General features: G+C 37.6%; 1 protein-coding gene across 3 annotated transcripts in view; it reads left to right on the plus strand.

Moving 5' to 3' along the window:
• Positions 1-26,793, plus strand: part of LOC115345423 — a 59,052-nt gene that overhangs the window by 9,909 nt on the left and 22,350 nt on the right. For 2 of the 3 annotated variants that reach the window (XR_003924817.1, XM_030024103.1), the window contains exons 2-5: positions 3,051-3,113; positions 15,501-15,804; positions 21,232-21,322; positions 25,048-25,124. Coding sequence is in view for 1 of the 3 variants with exons in the window: in XM_030024103.1 (XP_029879963.1) it covers positions 3,099-3,113; positions 15,501-15,804; positions 21,232-21,322; positions 25,048-25,124 (487 nt within the window). In the remaining 2 variants the exon portion in view is untranslated. The remainder of the gene's footprint in view (positions 1-3,050; positions 3,114-15,500; positions 15,805-21,231; positions 21,323-25,047; positions 25,125-26,793) is intronic. The other variant, XR_003924824.1, reaches the window with a different exon arrangement.

The following is a 26,793-nucleotide window of genomic DNA, read 5'->3' on the forward strand; positions in this document are numbered from 1 at the left end:
TTCTTTGAAAGCCCTGTGAAACCAGCTCCCCAGCAAAACAAAAGCATACACTATCATCACCCAGTGATTGGCCTTTTCTAGTCTATTTTTACCTGTGTCTTTTGTCGTTCTAAAAAAATCTCTGTGATTTTAAAGAATTCTTCAAAAGTTGATATATTTTCTGGAAACTGAAATGAATCAGTGATCCATTTGAATAAATACTATATTGTCACACATTTGCTATGTAATTTATCCAGTGATTCATCAGTTTAGCTTTCAATATACATAATACTGATAAGATTTAGTAGATCATATATTTGCTTCAAAAGATGTATTAGATTTGGTAGGTCCTGACTTCAGTTCAACATAAGATGACTTTCTCTGTCTTATGAGGATATATGTGATTTCCAAAAGCAATGTATCTGTTTTTGAAAAATCCTCCACCGAAAAGGGAAAAAATTAATTTATTGTAAGGAATGAAACATTCATTTTAGGAATCTGAATATAGAAATTACCCACATTTATATTAAAATTTCATAGCAAAGCAATATACTGTGCATGTCTTCACGTTTCATATACTGAAAGTAATATTTTGATCATGATAACTTCACTGCAAGTATTGCTGAGTTCTGAACTGAAAAGCAGTTTGCTCTGTAGAATAGAAAAATCAATTTAGCATAAGGTGATCTCATTATACTCTATTTATCCAAGATTACAACAATTTAGAAGATTGAGAGTGAAAGTAATTGTTCTTTTATTAATCCAAGTAGCTTTTAAAAAGAAATCTACTGATTAGGAAGCTCTGCTTGACTTCTAACTTGAATCTCCCAGGACTTATTCCAGGAGGTTCTGATTTCAGTCATGTGTTCTGATGACATCATAAGCAACTATGGCCATACCTTGCTGAAGTCACAGAAACAAGATGGAGTAACAGGTTAACATGATCTGTTAGTATATTCAGTATTAATTTGCCATAGAAATGTTAATATTTTTAAATGTTCTGCATATATGTGCTCTCTTGCCAACTGGTGATTTAAAAGCTGAAACTTTAGGCAATCCTTTCACTTTTTAGTGATGTAGGTTTCTGATTTTATTTTGAAAAATTAGTACAGTGCTTTGAAGATACAGTGCAATCCCCTGTGCACCAAGATTCTATTGCTGACCTTTATGGATGCTAAGTCTCTGCCTCCTATTCTTTTGCATGTAAGGGTGTAATATTTCCTGCCAAATGCAAGGAGAAAAGAGAGAAAGGACACCTACTGCCAGGAGGTCCAGACTTTCACATTACACCTCCAACATCAATGTCCCTGAAAATGTCTTTGGACTTGAATGAGAGTTTTCTCCCTTTTTTTTTCTCCTCCCGCTCCCCACAATTTGAAATCCATGATTTTAGTTTGAATCTTTCCTTAGTTACTGTATTGGTAAAAGTGACAGGTTACAATATACTGGACACTTAACACTTAAAATATTCATAAAATTCAGCTGAAGAAGTGATGATTATGTTTTCAACTTGCAACTACAAATGTTAGCTCACCGTGTCCGTAAACATCAGTTGCATCTGACAATTTTTAGCTCAGCTCCAGTGAATCAAATAATATAGTTGCTGAAGCAGGGTCATGTAGTCTCTATAGGCTTTTATTCATTAAACATTTTTATCTGATAAAAACCCCTCAAAATTCTTTGTAGACTCTTATACAAAATTCAGCCATTTAAGTAAAGAATGTCAAAGAAAGCAGAAGTCCTTATGCAGTAATTAAACTAAACATTTCCTTACATTGTGGGGATGAATGGTGGACAGAGGGTCTAAGAATAACAGGAAGATGCTGGTTTATGGGTGTAAGCCAAAAATATGCAAGGATCTCTGTAACTGAGCAAGCCCATGGTTTGTGTGTCCCAGATCCCACTCCACTTTGGATTGTGACCATCCCTGCACTCTGCCTCTTTGCAGGCCCAGCTCTGTTCTGCTGTATCCCAGTCTGGAAGTACACAACCTTTTAGGAAGCAGAACAACTTGCGTATTTAGTGAAGTCAGGTGCTCTAGTTACTTTGATCTTTCTCATGCATTTTGCTTTTGATGTTAGCAGAGAAAATTTGTGGCAAACTAAGTTCTTGTATTACACCATCTAGGTATCCACCTAGTTGGTGGTTTAATAAGTGAGATGTAGAATAAATGGAGAGAAGACTTAAAAGGACTGGTAAAACGGAGTATTAGTTTAGAGTATCTTTTTGTTTATTAGGAGATCTCAGACTGAAAAATGTGCTGCTGCCTTGCAAATAGATGTATAATATCTATATATAATAATACCTATAATATATTATATCAAAATAGAGATAATATAAAATATGTAATATATATAGTATATGGTGTATGATATATAATATATAATATAATATATAACATCTAATAATATATCATAAGAGATATACAATATACAACAATAGATATATAATAATATCTATTATATCTATATATAATATTAATAATAGATGCCCCATCCCTGGAAATGTTCAAGGCCAGGTTGGCTGGGGCTTTGAGCAACCTGGTCTAGTGGAAAGTGTCCCTGCCCATGGCAGGGGGGTTGGAACTAGATGATCTTTAAGGTCCCTTCCAACCCAAACCATTCTATGATTCTGTAATTTTTTACATAAGACACCAGTGCTAGAAAAGTTTCTTTTTGGTATATAAGGCCATGTCACTGTTTTATAAGGCTGTACAGAAGATCAGTGACTATGACTGATATAGCTATTGTGCTTTTTAATGTAGTACTTTAGTGCTATTTTAGATCAAAGATGAAATTCCAGTGGTGGTAGTCAATTGGACAGTGAATCCACTCCTCAGGTGTAGCATAGAACCTGCAAAGAGGCTCTAAGGAAAGAAATCTTCCTATATTTTAATTAATTTTTGGTTTTTCAAATTTTCATCACATTTGGCTTTGAGACATTAAGTGGAAAGATCTTCATAAGTGAAATTGTTTCTGAATAATCCTAAATGAAAAGTTGACAATGGTTAAAACTAGAACAGATGAGTAGGAAAATAAATATTTTTAACCCTTTCTCTCTCTCCTCTCCAGAACTAGCCAGAGGTCTTTGTCCTGCTTCAGTATTCCATTTTCACGGAAATGATCTCAAAAGAGGTAACCTTTCTGATGTCCTAATCATCTTTTGTTGCAGTTACTGTTTTTATTTTTTAAATTTTTTTGGTACAAGGTGTGGAGAAAAATGAACGGTTGAGCTAAATTTGCAGAAGAGGGAAGTTTATGGGTTTTACTTGATTTGGTACTTGGGAGTATGCCTCAGAACAATGATGACCTTAAATGGTGTTGTGCTAAAGAAAGAGCTGAGCAAACAATGCAGGTTTCTTCAGAATGAGTCAATAGCTATTGTGACTTCATAGAGACATTTTGACTTCCGGAGAATTGATAATAAAAGGAAATGTGATGTTCCACACTGTGTGGTAGGACAGATTCTGCAGTGTGTGGTAGAATGGTTACTGAGGGCACCTGGTTGACCAAAAAGAACTAGACTGGCAGAGTGTCCTTTACACATTGTTTGACAATTAGATTTTAAGATAGCTACATGTCCCTGGCTGTGCTAACAAGCTGTTTATAGTTAAGGATTTCTACTTCTTTAACAAAATGCTTAGTAAGTCTCCTGCTTGGAGATCTAAAGTAGCTAATTGACTGTCATTGTGGGGGTTTTCTCTATTGATAAGATATGCTATCATAACTTCTGATACCGTTCACAGAGTGGTGAAAGTAATATTACTTCAAATATTTGTTGAACTGATCTGTAATCTCAAGTTCACACTTCTTAAAATTTAATTTGTTAGAGTATTTAGATAAACAGAGGCATTGACTTAAAATGGAGCAAAACTGCAGTATCTCAACATTGGGTTTCTGAAAGGAAGATTATTCTGCACCTCTGAATATTGAAAGTCCCAGTGTAATAAAGTTCTGAGTGTGCATATTGTTTCTGAAAAACTTAAATTTAGGTCTTTTATGTTACGTCTTGAACTAGGTGTTTCTTTATGAAGGACTACTCTGCATATCCTTATGGCATAGAGATAAACCATCTATATACTGTCAAATGGAAACAACTGTATACATCTCTGAATAGTGATGATTTTCATAATCTCAAACCACCCTTACAAAAGTTTCAAAAGTTCTGTTTTGAAAAGTTAAACTACAGGTGCTCAGAGCTGCTACTAAAATCTCTCAAGGCTTTATTTTTTCTTCAGAGTACCTTTGCTTTGCCTTTACCTCCCTTTGTCAGCCATATCTATTATATTTGATATTGTATTTCTCCCATGCTGGACTTACTTTTTCTCATTGTGTGCCTTGTTGCTAACACCATTCTATCTCAGATGTATTTGTGGTGTGGTACCTATTCTCTTGTGGTATTTTCCTGCAGTACTGCTTGTTATCTTATTTTCCATAGGTACATATATCTTTAGACTGACACCCTCCCCCGCCCCCCCAATATGATGTTTACAGCCTGCCACTTCTTTTGAACAGTTGTTTATGGTAGGGAGAGTTGGGGACCGATGACTGTAGATATCTGCACCTCATCACTTGGAAGATAAACTGAAAAGTAGAGTGGATTCATTCCACTGTTGAGATAACAGGGAAGACACGGAGATTCCTAAGTCCCCAGATATAGCCAAAGAAAAAGTGACGTAGGATTTTGGAGGCCTAGAGCTCCCCCAAACATAAATCATCAGAGAGCAGAAAAAGGATACCATCCTATGGCATGTTCCTTCAACTGACAATTCAGTGCTCAAATCTGTGTTACTACCTATGTTATCAATGCTATACACAGAAGGAGAGAGTTTCAGTTATTCCTTTGGAAGTTATAGCTCTTTCTAGATGTAAATGTATTTCTTCACTTCTTGCTAGTCATATCCCATAAATGAGGAAAGGCAGACAGGTTTTTGGCAATGAAAGAGAAACTTCTCTTACCTGTTAATTTTTATTTTTGGAAAGGAGCCACTTGATCCAGCTGACCTGCACAGTATTTAATATTCACCAGCAATGTTTTTGACATGCAGTATTTTCATGCTGCTTTTCTTTCTCCAGCAGGTTTAGATATTTGCAGCTGACCCTATAGTTTCCTCTTTTTTCTTAGCCTTTAACATTTGCAGTTATGAGTCAACCTGATACTTTTATTTCCCAAGTGACTGCTAGAGCTAATACCATTTTGGAATTGATCTGCACCTTTGCAGAAGGTAGCATTACCATGATGTCATTGCTGTATTTTTCTGCAATGGCCACTGAGTATTCTTATCTCTGCTCCCCTGTTAAAAACAAACAAACAAAAAACCCCAAACAAACCAAAAAGCTGAGCACAGGTCTCTTGGAAGACCAACTAAGAGAAACTTCTTTACTAAAAATATTGGTGGTTTAAATATACCAGTTTAGCAAAGCCTTTTGTAAATGGTAATAAGTTGATTTTATATATATCAGGAAAAGCATGAAAAAGCCAGTGCAGACCCAACAGAAGTCAGGAGGGCTGTGGGTGATATTCAGGACTATTGTTAACATTATAACAGCTATAGAATGCTTTGCAACAGCTCCAGGGGTTGTGGCGGTGTCCGTAGCACCATTCATGTACAGATGACGAAAACAAGATAGAGTACTTCAGTCATAAAGCTTAAGTATCGAGCTTGTCTCCCCTGTGAATAGTCAGGGACTCCCCCTGCCCCAGTCCTCTTTTCAGGGGGTTGGGCAAATTCCAGACCCTTTGCCATTGAGCTCCACCTGAGCCAATCACCCAAAGAACTTCTTCAAGGGAAGAAGGGTTCAATTTGCAAGATGCTCAGCCCACCTGCTACCGCTGACTCATGCTGGTCTTCTTGCAGGAGCTGCTTTTGTCCTATTTGTGCCTTTCATCTTTAACTTGTGAGAGAAACACCTGTCACATTTGGGTGTATTTGCACCTCTGATTGTTTCTGTACTACTAAATAAAATGAAGGCCAGGATCTATTCTCTGGTCCTTGAGGTCAGATGGAACAGACAGGCCACATCCACAATCCTGGGCACTTGGCTGTAGTCTCCCCTGAGCTCATGTTTATCCGTACTATCAAATAAAAGAGCAACAGTCCAGTTCAAACACTGGACTCCTTCTGGCTACGGTTTGTACTACTGCAGAAAGCTTTCTCTAAGAGAAGACATCATCTGGCCTCAAAGGTGGGGCTTGGTCCTGAACCACCATTTACTTACTTATATGTAGACATAGAGGCTTTTATAGACAGTCCCCTGGCTTCAAAGTGAGTTTTGAGGACCCACCTGAAAACAGTGCCAGAGCTGGGACAGGAACTCCAGAAAGGCTACCTGGTAGTCCTGTGTTAAGACAGATCTTTTCAGTCTCATACCACCTATCTGTAACACAATTTTATCTTAACAAGGAGTAGTAATGGCAAGTGAGATTTTGCCTTCCAAGAGTTTCAGGTCAAATTGTTTCCAAGCAGTCTTTTAAAAAATTATTTTATTTAATTTTATTTTTAAATAGAGCCATAGAAAAATACAGCTGAAAGGACCATCAGGAGGACTTTTGGTGCAGTATTATTCAACCTCCAAGCACCTGATCTGTGGTAGTTCATAAAGCTTCTTAAGGTGATCTACAAAATGACTCCCAAATCTGAAAACCCTGCACATATACTCATAAGCTGCTGAAATGCAAGCTCAAGTATCATCATTAAAAAAAGATCAGAATGTTCCATTAAAGAACATTTTACAAAGGAGTTAGTTTATTTACCTAAAAGCTAAATACTTTATTTTTTTTTAATTTTTCTGGAATGTGCCAGGTAAATCAGATACAAGATGACCCTCTTTTTCTCAGATCCATCATCTGCTCATTAATTACAAAGATAGTTATATATATCTAAGTATCCATCCAAAAGCAGGATCAGCTGTAGCTATACCATCCAGTATATGCTTGCCAAACCCCTAACAATGGTGCTCAGCAGATTCCCATAACAATCCAGTCCAGTGTCTCCTATCTATTACATTGTTTTTCCTCATGATTAACCTATATCTACCCTACTGCAAATTTAGTGGTTTATTTCTTGTCTTGTCAGTTGTGGATAGAGTATCCCCTTTACAGACAACTATGTACAAAAGCTTTTTGTTTTTCCCATTCAATCATTTTATTAACTGTCCTTGTGAAGTTAAGGCATCTTTGTGTGTATGTATGAATAAAAGTGATTTTCTGTGAACAGGAATGGAGGAAGAAAAGGGAATTAAATGAGAGTGTCCCCCAAAGTCTGCTTTTGCTTTCATCCTACCTGTTGTGTACCTTCCCACTACCTAACTTCCAAACATATTGTGAGAAGCAATATGTTTAATGACAGCACTCCGAAGTTATTCCTTGCTATTTAATAACTGGTAGGAATGCAGTAAGGAGCACAGTTAGAGTGAGTCTAATCTTGGTTAAACTAATAGTTTGGAGTTAAAACAGTGTGGTGAATTTATAAAGAATTGCAGATTCATTTCTCAGAGACATCCCAGAAAAATAAGGCCCTGCTTACCGCATCTGCTCATAGTAAAATCCTCCTTTGACTAAACACTGCTACTTCATCATTGTCATTTTCAAGAATCAGATCAGGAACTCCAGGGTCATTTTGATGAAGAAGAAGTCTTTTCAATGATTAGAATTAAGAGGTTTCTCACAGAGTCTCCTGCTGCTTGACTAGTCATTGTTTCAATAACAAGAAGTTACCCTGCGGTGATGGTATCAAACTTTTCTGCTTCCTATGGTGCATTCAGAGGTCAGCTGCAATGAGAATATAGAAGTGTGTTTGACAGAATAAAAGGAAAACTGAAACCTTATAAAAATCATCACGAAAGAGGTAAAAATTGATGTCCTAAGAAAATAAGATTATTTTTTGTTCAGATAAGAGGATAAGGGAACAGGTTATGTCTCTGGATATCTTTGGGAAAAGAGAGAAGTAAAGGATCTGCAGAATTTAGAGTTACATAAAGTAGTGTTGGTTTTGGCTGGAATTGCCACAATGTGAAGGTTGAAGGTGAACTTTCTTTCTGCATTCCCCTTCACATTTTGAAAAATTATTTTCACCTGTGCTGTACTTCTAAGATGATTTTTGAGAAAAATAACCCATGAAGCTTTAAATTCAGGGACAGGGATGTTGATCAAAGCCTTATTTTCAAATATGGTAGTCCATATTCGGGAAGAAAATGGTTGTGTCATACATCTAAATAACTTAATAATTTTTCTTTTGGCTCCTTTGCTTCCTTCCAATTTGCCTCCTACTGGCTATTTATCATGGAACCTACTGTCATGAAAATATTACATTTTATTTTTTACATAATTATATATTTCTTCCCTGTACATTTTTTCTTTCCCTGCAGAAATTATCGACGTTATTATTTATTGCAATAAACAATAACATGTATTTGACAAAATAAAATCAGCATAATCTCAAATACATTACTGCAGCTTAATATTTCATACTGTTCTCTGTAACAGAGAATCTTTTAAAGATAGAAAATAAATTTATTTGGAAACATCACACAGAATACTTCAAGCCTATAATAAACAATATTTAAACCTTCAAAAATGAAGCTGATGCCAAAAGCCTAACAAATTAAAAGTATTTCTAGGTGATTAGTCAATGTGTGTACAGTACTTTGAAAATGAAATGCTATGTCCTTGCTTAATTATGAGTGTCCTTGGAATTACTAGATGCAGTCTGAAGAAATATGAAAACATATGGATGTTCATTTTCATTTCTGATGCCCCTCTTACCCTTTTGAGTCTTCCTCCCCCCCATTCCTCTTATAAAACATATTTTCAAGAAAGCCAGAAAATGCTGGGTCACCTACCCCTCTCCAGCAGAAGAGGATTCATTTAGTATATGGTCTGTCTATAGGCTGCCATTTCTCTCTGGTGCAATTTATCTTTTATGTTGCAGTGGGATTTAGGAATCCCTCTATTCTTCACAGTTTCAATGAATTCAAAGCTGGAAAAATAATATAGGCTGGCTTCCTGCATAATATTGCTGAGGAATTCTTGCATGTTGCCACAACTTTTGAAATCAATCTTTTAGATTAACATCCAATCTTGACTTAAAGATTTCAGATTATGGAAAATCTAACACCTCTCATCTTGCAACAGGTACCTTTAGTGTAAACAAGTGCACTTAATTTTAATTCTACATGTTGGGTTTTCTTACACCTCTCTGATTAAAAAGCCAGTTACTATTTGAAATCTTTCCATGTAGGCACATACAGACTATGGTTTGTTGCACAAACCTTCTGTTATTACAGAAGAGTTTCTCCCTCACTGTAAATAGGGAAATGAGAAGCTGATTGTTGACACACAAGGTTTACTGCATCTTTGTTTATTAGAAGTAACACAGTAAGTGTTCTTGGTTTGCAAGCAAAGAAGCAATTCAATTTTTATTGATTCGTTTAGAGATATTGTCTGTATTTGGTGAGGCGATTCTAAAGGAATTGTCCTTTCAACTTTCTCTGAATTTTTCTTTATTTCCAATGCTATGGTTGTTTAAAAAAAACCAAAAAACAAAACCCCCAAAACCCAAACCAAAACACGCCCCCCCCCCCCCCACCTCTGAACCCCATTTAATGTCTCCATATATTGTTCCATCCTGTTTTCAGATCTGAATTTGTCTTAATCCTTCTTCGACTGGCTAATCCAGATTCCTTTGTCCCTTCTTTTTGAAGGAGCGGTGAAAGAAAATATATTCCTCATAGTGTTTTCAGCTGGTGACTAAACTTGTTTATTTTCTGCCTGGTCTGAACATGAGTGGTGATAAGGCAACATCTCTTCCTTAACTCTGGTGGTGTCTGTTTTCCTGATTTCTTGGAAAGTAACACTGCCAATTTCTCATTTTAAGAGCAATGATACCCTTTATATTGAGCAGTATTAACAGAAAGCAAGGGAAAACACCTTCTGCAGGTTCATAATCACACTATTTAACAGCTTTTAGTTGCCATCTATCTGTATGAATTCTGTATACATAACATATGTGTGTTCCTCTAAACAGCTGACTTTAAGCTTATTGCCTTCTACACTTTCTGCTGATTTACTCTAGCTTCTCTCAACATGAGCAAATAATTTTCTAGCATTCTCTTGATTAAACTAAGAATATTGACCTTCTCTGGACTTAAGGTAGATTTTTCAGGTGTCAAAATATGCTTTAATTGACTTCTGAATATATTCCATTTTTAAATATGGTTTTAAAAATGGAAATGTCAGACTAAACATAGTGTTCCAGCATTAGTAACATCAGTTTTTGAGTATGGAAATAATGAAAAACATCTACTTCTTTTCAATATTCCTTTACTTTTTCAAGGATTGAATTAGTTCATTCAGCAACAGCTTTGCACTGGGAGTTCACAGATTCTTACCCACCTACAGTTTCAGAATCACTTCTTTCAGCATCCCATCCTATAAATATGACCCGCATTCCCTCTGCCTAAATTTAAGACTTTGCATTTGTCCTTATCAAAATTTATCTTGTTCAAATGAAGCCAGCTAACAAATCAAGACAGATCATTCTATAGAACATTTGCCTTATTACTTGCCACTCCACCAATTTTTGTGTGCTCTTCAAGTTTTACGAGCAATTACTTTGTATTTTCTTCCAGATCATCGAAAATTATACTTAGGACTTAAGATTCAGATACTGGTTAGCCCATATTAGAAATACTGTGATTACACAGGCATTCCTCTTTTATAGCTGAAAAGGAATGTAGAATATATTTATAACAGCTATAGCTAATAACTAATTAATCATTAAAAAATAAACTTTAATCATTTAAATATCATTTAAGTTATTGTATTTAATACTATCCACCCCTCACTCCAAGAAATCAGCAAGAATGTGGTAGCTCAGAATATGGAAATAAGTCAAATGCTTTACAGTCATGTAAGTAAAGTATATTAACCAATTTTCTTCTCTCAAGAAAAACTCTAAAGCTTGCAGACAGAGTGCTCAAGGTACAATCTTCCATTTCCATAAAATCAATTAAACTTTTGGGGGAGATAAGAAAGCCACATTTCACAATCCTTTTTTCTAATAGTAGGATATAAGCTCCAAAATGTTATTTAAATTTTAAAACAGCAGTTCATTCTAAGCTTGCAGAAGATTACTGCATTATGATGTCCCTGCTGGACCATGAAGAATGAAATCTGAAGCTAGGAAATGGTGTCAGGTGTTTTGGTTTTGGGGATGGTGGCACCTCTGTCTCCTTGTTGGTCTGTTCCTATCAAAGGAGCTCCAAAACAGAGTAAGCTGATCTAAGTCAGAGCTGCTCTAGTCCTTTTTCCCTCCCGCTGCACAGAGCTGCGTGTTTTGTGGCAATATTAGTGTTCACCTGGATCTGTGGTAAGCAGGCTTTGGGAGTTAAACTGGCTCAAAACTATGAGGATAGTGATGATGATGATGATGCAGGAACCTGGCCAGCTCAGCTGTGCAGTAGGAGTGTGAGAACATGGTCTGAGCTGAGGAAGGTCAGCGTCAGTGTAAATTTGATTTAGCAGCCTGTGCAATTTTTTTTAGGTCTGTTGTGCCTCTCTGTTTTGTAAACTGGAGTCCCATGATTTTCCAATTCGTAGACTGGCGGGATCTTAAAAAATACTTGGGTTTGTCTAGCTCTGTTTTCTGCTGGAGTCTTACCTTCCTGCTAATGATGGACTGGGAGAGGAAGGAATTATTTACTCAACTGCAACATTTCCTTATGGAGCTAGTGCTCACAAAATAGTTCAATTGTATAAGCAGCTGTAAGGAGAATAGATAAACCATTCTTTATCATATTGCACATTAATTTTTTTCATGCAAGCACCATCCTGGTGATAATTAATTTTTTATTTGTAATGAACAAATCTGTGGTATGTGAGTAAATGTAGATATTACGCAGAGAAGTGTGATGGAGCGGGCATTTACAAGGTGAAGTGACGTACATTCACAGATAATTTTTTCTACAGGTAAATGATTCGAAATTAAATACGTGATGTTGTTTTCCATAGAAACATATACTATAAAAAGAGTGGTTCAATCTGATTAAACAGCTTATAGATGTGGTGGGCCACATAATTATCTATCTATACACCATACCTCAAGCTGTAACATGCAGGCAAGTCTCCCTTCAGTAATTTCCACTGCTCCATCTCTTTAGAAATATAAATGCATTGGCTCTGCAAACAGAATTATTTACTTCATTCCTGTAACTACACCTCGAGTCACTTCTAGTCAGCTTTCTCTCTCAACACTTTCCTGAAACTCCTCTGAACTAGCCAAATCTTGGAATTGCTTGGAATGTCTTTCACTCTTTTCTCTCCTTTATTTTCTTTATACCACTAACTTTCAATTCAATCTTTCCCTTGAAAATGGTATCTTTTGCAGGGTTTGGTGAAACATTCTTCTAATTTTCTGCCCACCTCTCTGCTTAATTCTACAGCATCTCATCTTTCAGTATGTTGTTTTTCATACTGTGAGAATGCCAGGGGCTTTCTATCTGTCCCTAAAGGGCTTTCCCTCTGCACTGCATTCACTACCATTTTTATATTGGTGACTTCTTTCTGACCCATCTCCTGCAACTATCTATCTTGGTACTCATTACTTATTTTGGTAGTCCTCCTGTCTCCAGCTTTACTATTCCCAGACTGTGTATCTCTCCAGATCATCTATATTGCCCATCATACCCTTTCAATCCTTTTAATGTCTCTTGCCTTCTTGCTAAATTACATTGTTTCTATTCATTATCTTCAAGTTTCTTCCACAGCTTTAATTTTGTCTCATGTACTTTTACCTCTACTACATCATCAGTACTCTCTAAGCCTCTCTAATGAAAACAAATTTGATGAGTGCTATATTTGTGCCTCTTCTATGCCTGACAAGATCATAACCTTCTTGAGACAAGCTATATAGGAAACTGCTCCCTTTTGCACATCCCTTCTAAAGCTGGTGTCAAATTAAATGTCTCATGAAAATAATTAATTCATAATGTTCGGGGATAAGGCAGTTGAGGATAGCTGCATTTTCTTCCTTTTCCCTCTCATTTAACGTTGCCTCTCTTTGATTGTAAGTGCTTTGAATTTGGCATTGAATCGGTACACAAATTTGGGAAGTGACTAGCCCAGGATGCAGAAAATAGTTTTTAGGGAAGATTCTCTTGACTTACGAAGAACAAAACCGTCATCATCGTAAAATATTTAAAATATTACTACTTGCTGTGTTTAGCACATACAGCCAAAAACTGTTAGCTGCCTTCTCCAAACAGTGCATTGTTATGGTGGGTTTTGTTAAAATACTTGAAAACTCACATGATTCTCCTGATTTAGAATCCAAATAGGCACCATTAAGCCAACAAGCTCTTGAAGTGTAAATATCACCCAGCACCTCTAAGTTACCAAGCAGAGGACAACATTGTTTCTGACCATTGAAAATTTTTTCATCTGGGCAACAAAGAAGGGATAAAGGAAGGAATGTGGCCCCTTCAAAAGGATAAAGTCAACAGGAGAATGAAAAGTCTCTCTTATTGCATCTTGAACAGAGGGTTGGTGGGGGAGGAAGTCACAAGCTTCAAGGAGCCTACAACAAATTCAGATTAAGGATAAACCTCTTGAGGAAGGTCTCAGATGATAGAAGTTGTCATAGAACTGGTTAAAAGTTACCTCCCTTGCTTACTTTACCTTCCATCACCAATGACTATCAAATAATTATTAACATATATGCAAATGGAGAGGGGGAGTCCAGGCATAGCTTGAGCACATTAGTCTGCTGTATTTGTGCCGTGGAAAGATGTAGTCAACTTGCTTGTAGCAGCTTGGAGAAGAATGTGCCACCACACAGAGCAGCACAAATGTGGCCTTTGTTGGGGTGCAGTGAAGGCCAGCAGCTCCCAAAGGAGAGGAGCCAGGAGCTCGCCATGGGACCACCAGCAGGTCCCATCCCTCCACCCTGGTTTAGGGAGCAGGGCAGCCCACAGCTGCCATCACCAGGCAGGGACTCAGGGATGGGTTACACTCAAGGCATGGCCAGGAAGGGTGTCCTTCCCCAGGATTGTGCTTGGGGTACTTATTTGTGAGGTGGTGTGGCCATAGCAGGAGCTTATGTGTTATTCACTGGGTCCTTGGACGGGGCCCAGGACGTCACTGCAGGGCTATCTCAGAATGTACATTGGGGAGAACTTCAGATGGATGGCTGAGATGTTGGGCACATTTTATCAAGGACAATTTATTTTCAGGGGAGTGAGAGAAAAGGGAGAATTTAAGTGTCATTTAACACCAAAGTGGGAACTTGTTTGTGTCCCTAACTGAAGCTAGAAATTCTGGGACACTGAATCCGTTGATACACACGACCCATTTCTTTTTGTATCTGTCTTACAAAACCTTTCTCTCTTTGGTTTTTTCTTCTGCTCAGCTGCTACCCTTCTCAAGTCTGGTCTGAGCTGTTTGTTCCAGCACAGAGACTGGTTCTTTCTACAGCCCCTTCCTACTGGTTCCAGTAGGAACTGGCTTAGTTATAAAAGACCTTTAGAATATTTTCACCTGCTGACAAGAGTAGTTGAGGCCTTGTGAATCCTTGTGAGTGCATGCCTCTTTTGTAGTATTACGGCCTGCGGCAAAACCAGGCTCAGAATTTAGATGGAAGAAGGACTCTCTAAAATACTGTGTAATTACTGCAGTAATTCACCTCTGTTAAACTACCTATAGATATGTGTGTAAAATGATTGTCAATTAAACTTTTCTTCATAAAAGCTCTAGTAATTTTACCTACGTGAGCATTACAAAATGCACCAATATAGTGATCCTTGTTAGAACAGGGACCTACACTGTATGTTCTCTAGATAAGACAGGGATTTCTGTACTTCTTATCTGGGAGCTACCAACCATGCTGTGGGTGTGATAGAATACTAAATAGCAGTAACATATTTAAAATATAATTACAAGTATTTGACTACATTCATCCATGGCATAATGGGGCAGCTGTATTATTAGGCTGTCCTTAGGAAATTGAATTACTCTAATAAATGGAAATGACTGTTATTTAAATGGAAGACTATTTGCATAAAATAGGCCAATGCTAAGTGACCAGCTGTTAAATAGGTGCAAAATCTAATCTCAAAGTTCTGGGTCAAGGATGGATGGGTTCTTGCCAAAGACTTTCATATTTGGACACTTAGCCTATATATAAAAATTCTGCAGTCAGAAGAAGCTTCAAGATCTGAAAACTGCAGCTCAATTTATTGATTTTCCTTTTTAATATTTTTTATTTAAGAACAAGCTAGTGAATGTCATTCAACAAAATCAACAATTTCTCTTAAATGGAAATAAAGAATAAAAAGTCAAATGATGTAGCTTCATTTCAGAAGGGAAATGAAGGGAAATGCCACTGTTGTACTTGTGGCATTTCTGAGATAACTGTTTACTTCACTGTTATCTTATTTGATATCATCAGCTTGGAGATAATTCAGTGCAAAAGAAACAATTAAAAACTATCATCATCTTAATAACATACATATTCACTTTATCAACAGAAATGCAATGTGTCCGTATCTTCCCAGCAACTTTCCGTACCTTATTGTAGCTGGGGCACAGCTCAGACTCCTGTGAGTGCTCCTTCTATTTTGGAAGATAATGCCAGCTTTTATGACAGCAAAGCTTTTGGAAAGGCAAGCTGGAAAAGAGTTTTTCAGCAAGATTCTTGGTTCGAAAAAAGGTTGTACAAGTTACCTGAAAGACCACTTTCTGTAACGTTCAGCCCTACATTCCCTGAGAAGCCTGTCAAGAGTTATAAGGCTCACATCTACCTATCTCCACAGTACGCTATGGAGCAAGAAGGTGAGAAGCTTTTCCTTTCATGTGTAATTTTTTAAACAGGAGGAAATTCAGTATTTTGCTGTTTGCCCACTGCTGCCTTTTTTGTCATGAGGCCACATTCTCATGTGACTTGACATTGGTACTTTTCCATGTCCATTAATAGATTTATGCAGCTGATGGGCTACATTATAATCTTCTTGGTCTGTAAGCATGGTGTAGCTTGGTTTATGAATAACAAGCACTAGCAAAACTGCACAGTGAAAAAAATCTCGAACAGAGCACAATCTTGGAAAGGTTTTTTTTTGTTTGTTTGTTTTCTGTTTCTCACAAGTAAGTTTTTCTGCTGAAAGCAGATAATTTGAATATAAAATATTAATTTGCCAAAAGCTCCAGTTTCCATCAAAATGTTATCTTTTCAGCCAACAGTTTTTTATTTATTTTTCTGACAATGACTCTCTGAGTTGCTCTGATGTGGAAGAAAATTAAGCAAGATAGCATGTGAATCCTGTGACTGTTCTGTGGCATTCATGTGATGTCATGTGATTGGTCCTAGTTTGGGCTTAATTTATTTATTCCATGGTGTGGAATGGAACTTCACTTTTTGAGAAGTTAAAGAATTTTTTTCACTGAAGACCCTGATCTCTGTATGTCAGAAGGGGACACATTCTCCACACATCTTTGTGGTGATTTTGCTTCGAAGACTGGAATTTAATACCCTTTTAAACGTGAATGTCCTGGCTTTGTGTGTTCCCCTGCCATCTGCTAAAAAAGAAAACTACTGTAATAATAGACATCATAGAAATACTTCCAGCATTTTCAGACCTAGCTAGCTGATAAGTTTAACAACTTTCACTAGCTCTACTTGAGGTAAAACAAAACTTACATAGGGTTATAAAGGGCTGCTGGATGCATATCTCTAAGGAAAATATCTGTAAGTCTGATTTTTCCTTTTCTGTAGAGCAAATGTTCAAGCCATTCAACATTGAGAAAACTGCATTTTGGGGAAAATGCGTTCAAGCTTTACTCCTTTGGCCTTGTTGAGTATTTATTTAGAGATAAAAGGAATGAAGCCACTAAATACTGCAAGATATAAACCAAATCCAGCTTCCTGTCATCTTTAACCTATAGACTTTTATCTGTATTCTGTACAGGTGGCCCAAGTCCCACAGTACTATGAAATTTGGCAAGTTCTGAGGGAAAAAAAAAAATCTTTGCAATTTAATAAGAATGTTGAGAAAGTCTGCCTGGCAATTCTGAAGCCCCAAAAATCCACTTTTACATTTACGTTTGTTATTTACTTTTTTTTTTTTTTCCCATAAAGAAAGCGTGTACCTGCCATTGGTGGACTGCACCTCATTTCAAATACTCTGATTCAAACCAGCTTCTCCATAAGTATCCATCTAGATATTTAGATAGATAGCTAAAGCTGAATCTATTTATCTAAATTTAGATATCTAAATATCTAGAGTTAAACAACAGCAAACAGGAATAGTAGGTAGAGGAGACTGATACTGTGATATGTAGGTGAATATGTGACCACTTTGTAAAAGGTGACGTGGAACTTGCACTGGTTCATTTCATTAGCTAAGTTTGGGCCCAAAGTTTGTTGACTGATACCTGATATCTTATTGACATATGCGTTGTTAAGTAGTTTTCTCTAGGCATGAGAGAAAATGAGAGCATTTCTGGAGAGAAAGTGTCTAGGGCAAAGTTTGTTTCCACAAAGAGGATCCCTAAACAACAGAGAAAAGTGAAGAAATTAATCTCTCAACAACAACAAAAAAGGGGGAAAAAAAATCTGAACTTTCTTCCAGTTTTGGTACTCTATTCATTGAGTTAGTAACATAGCGATAGCTTAAATTATTTCTTTTTCTGTGCGTCTTTATTCTTGTACTGGTAAAAGTGCAAAATGGACAATAGTAGCTCTTCTCTGCCTCAGTTAAAATTCCGGTTCTCTAGTGGATAATGGGCCAAGACAGCTCTCAGAGATTTTACTTTCTTCCCTAAAGAAAGCTTTCTGAAACCTTGAATTATACTTCCTAAAGTGAACAGAGTTAGCGAGTTGCATCTCTTTTAATATTTTCTTAATTTGGGAGCCCTTTCTTTTGGAATACAAGGATAAGATAGCTACAGAACGGATAGAATGGATAGAACATAACTATATTAGCACACTGTGGTAAATTTTTATGCTCAGCATGAAATCCCTGTTTCCTCATGTTGGAGTAGGCTTGAGCTGCTACTAAAGTGAACTCAGAAAAGGTTCAGGGACTTCTACAAAAATAAGACCTCCTGAGTGTGTTTGCTCACCTAAGTATTTCAGTAGACTCTACACAATTATTAATCAGAGCAGGACTGGAACTGAATGTGTAAGTACTCCCACTTTCTTTGCTCTGTTTATAAAACTGCCCAAATTCCACTAAACAAACTTGTCCCTAAAATAATCAGTTTCATAACTTCCTGTAACCTTCAGCACTAACCTTTTTTAGATATTTGTGAAAAGTGTAATGCATTAGCATTGTATTTGTTTAACTACATAAATACAGGCAAGCAGATTTATTCATTTTAGCCCTTGGTAATGGCAGTCTTTCAGAGTGCTCTCCTCCCCGTTAAGTTTTTCTAAAGACACTGTTGGTTTTTTTCTAAATGTAAGTGGCAAAGAAAAGTGTCCCAGGCATGTAATTTTAGTAGTATCTTCTTCCCTTATGACTCATTACTGCTGAAATCAACACAACTTGGGATGTGCTCAGAACTTCAGTACCTCTTTAATGTTTTCAAATAGTAACATCTGTGCATGTTTATGACTTCATGCTCTGCCTTAGCGTTAGTCTTGGCCAATGTTTCTGGCTGTTAAATGGTTGTACTTCTAGAGAGTAGGGTCCCTGCACATTGCAAGAAGCAAGAGAATTACCATTATTGAATATTTCATTGAGCAGAACAGCAGCAATGTTGCAGAAGCAGACCTACTTTTATCGGAACCATACAGGTTTGTTTAGAACTTGTACCATGTATTCAAAGGTAACTGATAAATGTTCCACCCCCCCCCCAGCCTCCAAGTCATGACCAAACCCTTTCTTTCACTTTCTACCTTCATTTAGAGGCAATAATGCTTCCGGATTTGAACACCTCTGGATCTTCTTGCAGACCCACTTATTTCGGCTTGCCATATACCATGATGGCTGGCTGAGGGGAGAAGAGACAGAGGTGAAGAAAAGGCCGGCTTGAAGATAGATAGTGAGAAAAGGAGAGAGCAGATCTCAGGGGACAGTAGTGACCTAAAACACCCCTCCTTTAGGAGATGGCTGAAAAGTAATCTAGTAGTGGAAGCCTACAACCATTCTTGCTTGTACTTACGCAAATGTGTATTTGTATAGAGGCTATATAAGAGAAATATCTTAAAGAACAATTACACATAGTCTCGATGGAACTTTTGTCATCACCTGATGCTATATCTTGTGTATTAATATCAGAATGGCTGATCTTTGAACAAACAATACAATCTGCAAATTGTCAGACATGAATCTGCAGCCTGGCAGGACTGCTGGTTTTGCTACTCTAGACAAAGGGCAATTATACTAGATTGATTTCTGGAATGCTTTCAGGATAATTATCTGTGTCTGACTGTACTCCATCACTATCTTGGTCTACATCTTTATACAGTGAATTCAAAGTTTTGTGGCATCTAGATATAGCAAATAAATGAGCTATCTTTTAAAGCTCAAAGTGCTAATAAAACTGTGAAGTATGAAATGAAAGTGCCAAAGTGTGAGAGAGATGTTGCAAACTTGTGTGCAAAGAGGAAAGACAATATCAGCTGGAAAAGGCATGGGATCAATGCAAATATTAAGTCTTCTCATAAAAGATATGTACCTGGCATTCGGAACGGTAGTGTACTGCATGCTGGGGAAGTTACAGATGTCCTGTAAAGCCTTTCCGTGTACTTGATGACACATAAAGAAATCTTGAAAGGTTTATGCCAGAGACAGAATTTTTCTGCTTGGTTTCTACATTTGAAATTCAAATTCTCCAAGGAAAATTCTCTGTTGATTGAGGACTAATGACATGTTAATAATCACAAGAACAAAGAGACTGAAAGTTGTACAGCTCGGAGGAGAATGGGTTTAGGGTCATTCTGTTTAAAACAGAGTTTGCAAAAATGCATGAATGTGTTGAACACAAAACTGAGGAAATATCCAAAACAAAGAGAAGGCAAAAAATATGCAGCCTGCCTAACTCCCCCTGTGGAATATGTGAATTCACTTATGGCACTGAAACAACTTTTACCTGTGTTAAATCAACATGTACACATTTTAAATGCAAAAAAGGAATGATCTTTGATTTCAGTGTGATATATTGTGAAGTACAATATAAATCAGGGAGAACTTTATATTCCTAAGCAGGTACAAATCAAGACATCAGCACTGCTGCTCTGGGTTTGGCATTCCATCTGCTAGAGATACATGCTTTGGTGTTATTTTTTTCTGTCTGATACTTGACTGTGGTAAGACTAATCGGGCGTATTACCAGGCTAATGGGAGTGAGCTATTACTGGCTGAAAGTTGCATGCACTGCATTGCATCTGCTGCAGCGAGGTGAGAGGAGTTCACAGGATGAGTTGGAATTGACTGATTTCTGAATCCCCCTATATTCTTTACTTTCAAATTACAGTTCACACTTGTATTCCACTTTGTTTTACTGAATTTAAGGGAGTTCATTTGTTTTCTTCCCAGTGTTTTGCTTCTCTCTAAAAAGTGTGAGTGTTTTCAAGAGAGAGATTTAATTATGTTTGCCAGTGTGCTGAACTGGTATGATAGGGCTTGGAGGAATGAGCATCTTCAGTTCTACCTTGCCTATAGTGTACTGTGGTATGATTATGTGGGTACTAAAAGAAACAGAAAGATTCCAAATCCATCTGTCTGTGTGTGTGAACACAGTACAAAATGTAAAACAGTTTTAAAAATTAGAATATGTTAATTTGGGGAAGTAAATACAGAGGCAATATTTTTATTGTTTAAGGAAATCTTCTGAAGGGAGTGAGGGGAAAGGAACAGTACTTACAGTGTACATATTTGAAGGCTATTGAATGTTTTTGCTATCTTTGGTAGTTCTAAAACAATTGCTGTATGTGTACATTCCTAACAAGATCTTTTCTAATGCAATTTTGAGGCTTAAAAATGGTTTAGTTTTCTCCATGCTTGTGAATATAAAACAGAGCTATGTGGAGTGTGTGGTCCACTTGCATAATGGTTTGGAGAGCAAAATTAAATGCAGAGTGACATTGGAGAAGATGCCTGTTTGCAGTATGTGCATGTGTTTGTAGTTTTCCTGAGAAGTTTCTCATACTCTTGTAGAAAACATGATGACTTGGTGTCTCTCTTGAGCTGGCTGTGCTTGTATGTATAGAAAGAAATACATGTTAAATTTTTGTTATATCACTTGCCTTTTTCATAGAGAGAATAAGTTTAACTGAGTTGTTGTCTGGGATTGACTCTGTGAGTAGAGCTTTGGAGAATGAGAAAAAGGAGAACAACTCACCTCTCAGGTAAGACCTGGGATAATTGACTAGACTATTAATTGTTTTTCCTCTCAAAGCCAAATAAGTAGTTGACTCTGCCTTTTTACAGGTTATATGTTATGTTTACTGTAAATTTCTAACTGTAAATTCTTTAAGAAATTATAAAGTTCTACAAAATCTAGGAATAAAAGTTCTGTTTGATTGCTTGTTTACATTTATTTTTATGAAGTTCACTATTGCCTCATCAATATGTAGATTATTCCCAAGATCTCACTGAAAAATGCAGGGTGAGCTATCTTTCCAACGATATACTTTAACAGCTTTAGTTCTTATAGTAAGATGAACTGAACCTTCCTTTTTATACACATAAACTTACTAGTTTAAACTCCTGATTTTTTTTCCCATTGATCTTAGTGGTCAAATTCATATTTACATCCTGTGATCTCTGGTCAGACCCTATACCAAAACTAAACCACTACTGAAATGTAGTAAACCACTACTGAAATGTAAATAAATAAAAAAAAAAAAGGCACTTCTGTAATTTTTAGAGCACCTACTTTGCCTTTTTGAAACATCAATGCCATAACCTACCATATCTACAAAAACCCCAAGATCTTTGGTTGCCTTGACCTAAACAAGGTGGTGATCATTTACAGCAGCTGAAGATCTGACCCAGTTCTGCTCCCAAAAATCAGCTTTTCCCTTTGTTCTGTTCTGATCAGCATGGCATAATCATTCTGTGGCACATATCTCCCTTGTGGTAGCACCACTTCTTGTGAATCTGCATAGACCTTGGCTGCGCAGCTCTTAACTGTTTGGTAAGTATTTACTCATGGCTGCAGCCCATGTGCTCTTATGAGACTATGTGTATGAACACATGCCTGCCCACCATCATGAGTAATGGAGCACACTCTAACCCATTATGGATATTTATTTCCAACCTTGGCTGGTTCTTTGTGAGCTGAATCTTCCCCAAAGTTGCTTTATTCTTTTGATAATTTTAAAGATTTCTCAAACATCCTTCTTACTGTTTCAGACACCCTTCTAAGAATGCCTCAAAACTGTTGACAATACTTTCCTTTTATCATCTGAATTCTAGCACTTTAAGGAACATTCTTGGTGGAACATTTTCAATTTCAATTTGAGATTAAAATATTGGTAGGAGAACATAGAGATCTAAGTGTGTAGTTTTAGAGGCTTATAATTTTATCTATTTAGCAGGGTAATTATATTTGCCTTGCATGAGAACAATGAAATGGCTGCTCACAGAAAATGGTTTAGCTGTATCAGTGAGCTTTAGTTGCTTCTTTCCACATATCCTCAAAGGAAGACAAAATTCTAGCTTATAAAAGACCTTTCATTTGCTCCTGCTTCCGTCCAAAAAGCACAAACCTTAATATATTTACTAAAATGTTTATTTGATGATTTTACAGGTTTTCCACTGTTTAGTATCCCCTCTCCATCCCCCTCTTCTTGTGTGCACCTAGATAGAAAAGAGAAGTGGAATCATAATGAGGGGAAGAAGTTGGGAGTAACAAACAAGGAAGAACACTAAAGCAGACAAAGGGGGAAGGATGGCTATGTGCAAATGGATTTTACATTGAGGTCTATAATCCTGAATTTTTGGGCTTCTTTTTTTATCACGTGGGTTTACCTGCACTTTTGTGACAACATTTTGTAGACACAACCCCAGTTACTGGAAATCCTTGTGTGTGCCTGTTACAATCTCCCACACCTGTGGCTGCATTTGCACCTTCTTACATGTTTTCTAAGTGAAGGTAGTAACATGAACACATTGCCTAGCTACTTTAAGGGCACATGCACATCCACTGCAATTGCGTGTATCTATCCAAGTGTAGAGACCTGGCTGAAAATAAAATTGATAGCGGTCCACCATCATCAGTAGTACATGAACCCTAAACTCAAAATCAATGTAAAATCCTATTCAGAATTTCTTTTTTGCCTTCTTTTACATCAGACTCTTAAGATTCTTCAAGAATTCCAGGAAAGCCCATTTAGTCTCCCCAAATCCTTGTGAATTTATGTAAGGTTCCAGTGGTGATATTTCCAAGGAAAAATAAACTATAGCTATAGCTGTGATTTTATCGTGTGCTGCTTTCAGTGTAACCTCTTTTCAGCCTGAGTATCTCACGTAACCTTTCCTTCACACCTGGAATTCACAAACAACTTAAGATCAGCCCCCTAATCACTCCTGGAGTACATTATAAAAGAATCTGAGTGATTTAAAACTAAGGCATATAATCTGGATTTTATTTTTGGAAAATGTAACATATCTCAGTAATAAAGCAGAATTGGGCACTATGCTTCTGGATGATAACTGTTCTTGGTGGGTATCTCAACGTAGTGGGGTAAGCAAAAGGTTGAATACCTTTAACACTGATGAAATCTGATAAGCCTGTAGTAACTTTCTGTACATAATATATCCTAGATCTTCATGAACATGAATTTGGCTATTAAATAAATAAAATAGGAAAAAAAATTAATTCTTTACAAGATAGCATACTTAAATACCAAACTCAATTACATACATAAGTTGTGACAGTGATTTCCTTTCCATGAATTTCCTGTTGATCTTTTGATAATATCTGGATCCTTGTGACCATGGTTGCACAGTAGGTGTGGAAAAAAGTGCTCAAGTTTTAAAAGCACTTTGTGTTACTGTTGACTATGGCAATTCTTAATAACCTTATTTCCAAGCCAGAGCTGAAACTGAGCTGTGCTTATCCCGTAGAGTTATTTCACAGCAGTTCTAGAAACTGGCCATGGGAACAAACTTGTTCCCTGGGATGAGTATGTTTTATGCATCTGGCATTATGCAAAATTAAGCATAGTTAAGCAGCTAGGTTAAAACACGTTAGATAAACTTATTTATGGTAATATAATGTATTTATATATTTAATGGAGCCCAAAAGCACAATTTCCATGACTGAATTAAAATTCAGCAACTATGTGACTGGTACTCATGAACAGTGAGTAGTTTTCAGTAACTGATTTTTCAAATAGAATATACTTTTTTATTTCTGAAAACTACCCACCATGACAGCTACACACCACATTGTTTTAATGATAAAATAAATGAAACATCTGGAACTGACAGAATTATTCCACAGAGTAGCCTGTGAACAGATGAGCAGACAGATTGGCATGACTATGAAGAAGCAAAAGCCAGACCAGCCTGCTCCCACCCATCCAAAAAAAGAATGAAGCTTCACAGAAGTCATACTTCTTGTCTCACTGACACCTATTATTCACATAACAGCTACAGCGTACCTGTAGGCAATGCCACTTGCCCAGTCTTCTTTACCAATATGGACAAATCTGTGTTTTGCAGTGCTACCATAGAAAATATTTGTTTACTTTCATTCTTTGACTTCCATACCCACAATACCAACATGAGTGGCAGCTGATAACAGTCACAAGGACAGAAGTCAGTCTGTGAAGAACTAGAATGAAGCCATCAATTTATTTCCTATTATCACAAAGCAGTTTTTAGATTGTAATGACTTCAAGCACATCTAATAAGAACAGCTAATTTAGAAATTAAAGTCTCTAGTATTAAAAAGTCCCCAACCCAAAAGCTAGTGTTTATTCAAATGGTTAATTTTGACTTTTAAGTGTTTAAAAACATATTTTGAAGTGATATTTTACACAGTATGAGACTTTAGCTTACAGTGTAAGCTTGTAGAGATAGAGAAAAGATAAAATTTTGCTTTGTTTTTATTTTTTTAAAGCAGATCCTTGGATTTCTTGGATCCCTGTGCTTCTCCTAGACCATATGGTAATCCTGGGTTTCAGATCACACACAAAGGTAAAGAGAAGTAAATTCTGTTCTGGTGCAGAGAGTAGATATAATCTGATTAACCTATACTGAGTATTAGAAAAGAAAAATTATCTTGAGTTTTTGGAGGGAGAGGTATTTTTAAAAAATTCCTCATGTTGAGTGTATTCTTTCTAAGGTTCTGCAAAACTTCAAAAGGTTTGCAACATTGTGCTAGATGAATTTAGATTATCTTTTTTTTTTTAATTTCAGATGTTTTTGTAAATTCATCTATCTCAGGGACAACACTCCATATTTATCTCCTAATCCCTTCCTACTGAATAGGCTTTGCTGGCTTGCTTGAAAAACTTTATGCTCTGTCCTTCAAACCCAAAGTGAAATGTATCTGTTTTCTTGTGAGCGATTACACATATTTCTTTGCATACATGAACATGTACCAAGAACTTGGCTGATTGACAGTACTACTGTCAAGTCTCATTGTGCTCCCTCCTGTCTTGAGCAATTCTAGCATGCATTGAACCCCTTCCAAACCTTACTTGGATACTTGGGCACCTAATCACTGTCAATCCAAACAACAGTCAAATAGCCTGGCCACAGTCTGTTCCCCAGTTTTGTGGTTTAAGCCCAGCCGGCAGCAAAGCACCATGAAGCCGCTCGCTCACTCCTCCCCTGCCCCAGCCCCGGTGGCATGAGGAGGAGAAAATATAAAGAAAAGCTTGTGGGTTGAGACAAGGACAGGGAGGGATCACTCACCACTTATGGTCACGGGCAAAAAACAGGCTCAACTTGGGGAAAAACCAAAATCAATCTAATTTACTGCAAATCAAATCAAAACAAGGATAATGAGAAGTAAACCCAAATCTTAAAACACCTTCCCCCTACCCTCCCCTCCTTCCCGCCTCAACTCCACTCCCAGTTTTCTCTACCTCCCCCCGCCAAGTGGTGCAGGGGGACAGGGTTTGGGGTCAGTTCATCAAGCGTTATCTCTGCTGCTCCTTCCTCTTCAGGGGGAGGACTTCTCACCCTTTCCCTGCTCCACCGTGGGGTCCCTCCCAAGGGCTGCAGTCCTTCACGAACTTCTCCAACGTGAGTCCTTCCCATGGGCTGCAGTCCTTCAGGCACAGGCTGCTCCAGTGCGGGCTTTCCCATGGAGTCATGGCCACCTTTGGGGGCATCCACCTGCTCTGGTATGGGGTCCTCCACAGGCTGCAGGTGGGCATCTGCTCCCCTGCTCACCTCCGTGGGCTGCAGGGGGACAGCCTACCATCTCACCACAGGCTGCAGGGGCATCCCCTCCTCTGGCGCACCTCCTCCCCCTCCTTCTTCATTGACCTCGATATCTGCAGAGGTGTTTCTCTCACAGTGCTCTCCCCTCCCTGCTGTAGGTCTTCCTTCTTAAATCTGTTATCCCAGAGACGCTACCACTGTCATTGATTGTGTTGGCCTTGGCCAGAGGCAGGTCTGACTTGGAGCCGGAGAAGCTTCTAGCAGTTTCTCACAGGAGCCACCCCTGTAGCCCCCTCCCCCACTGCCAAAACCCCACCACACAAACCCAAAACAGCCAGGGATTTAGATACTGACTTGAAAGCTTGGCTGATGGTTTTCCCATCAGTCAGGTTTCCCCATCAGGCACTTGGGTGTAGAACTGGTCTGTGGTCCTGAGACCTAACACCTGTTTCTATCTGCTCCAGCCTTGGTT

This window comes from Aquila chrysaetos, chromosome 1 (assembly GCF_900496995.4).
Source record: "Aquila chrysaetos chrysaetos chromosome 1, bAquChr1.4, whole genome shotgun sequence".
Taxonomy (NCBI): domain Eukaryota; kingdom Metazoa; phylum Chordata; class Aves; order Accipitriformes; family Accipitridae; genus Aquila; species Aquila chrysaetos.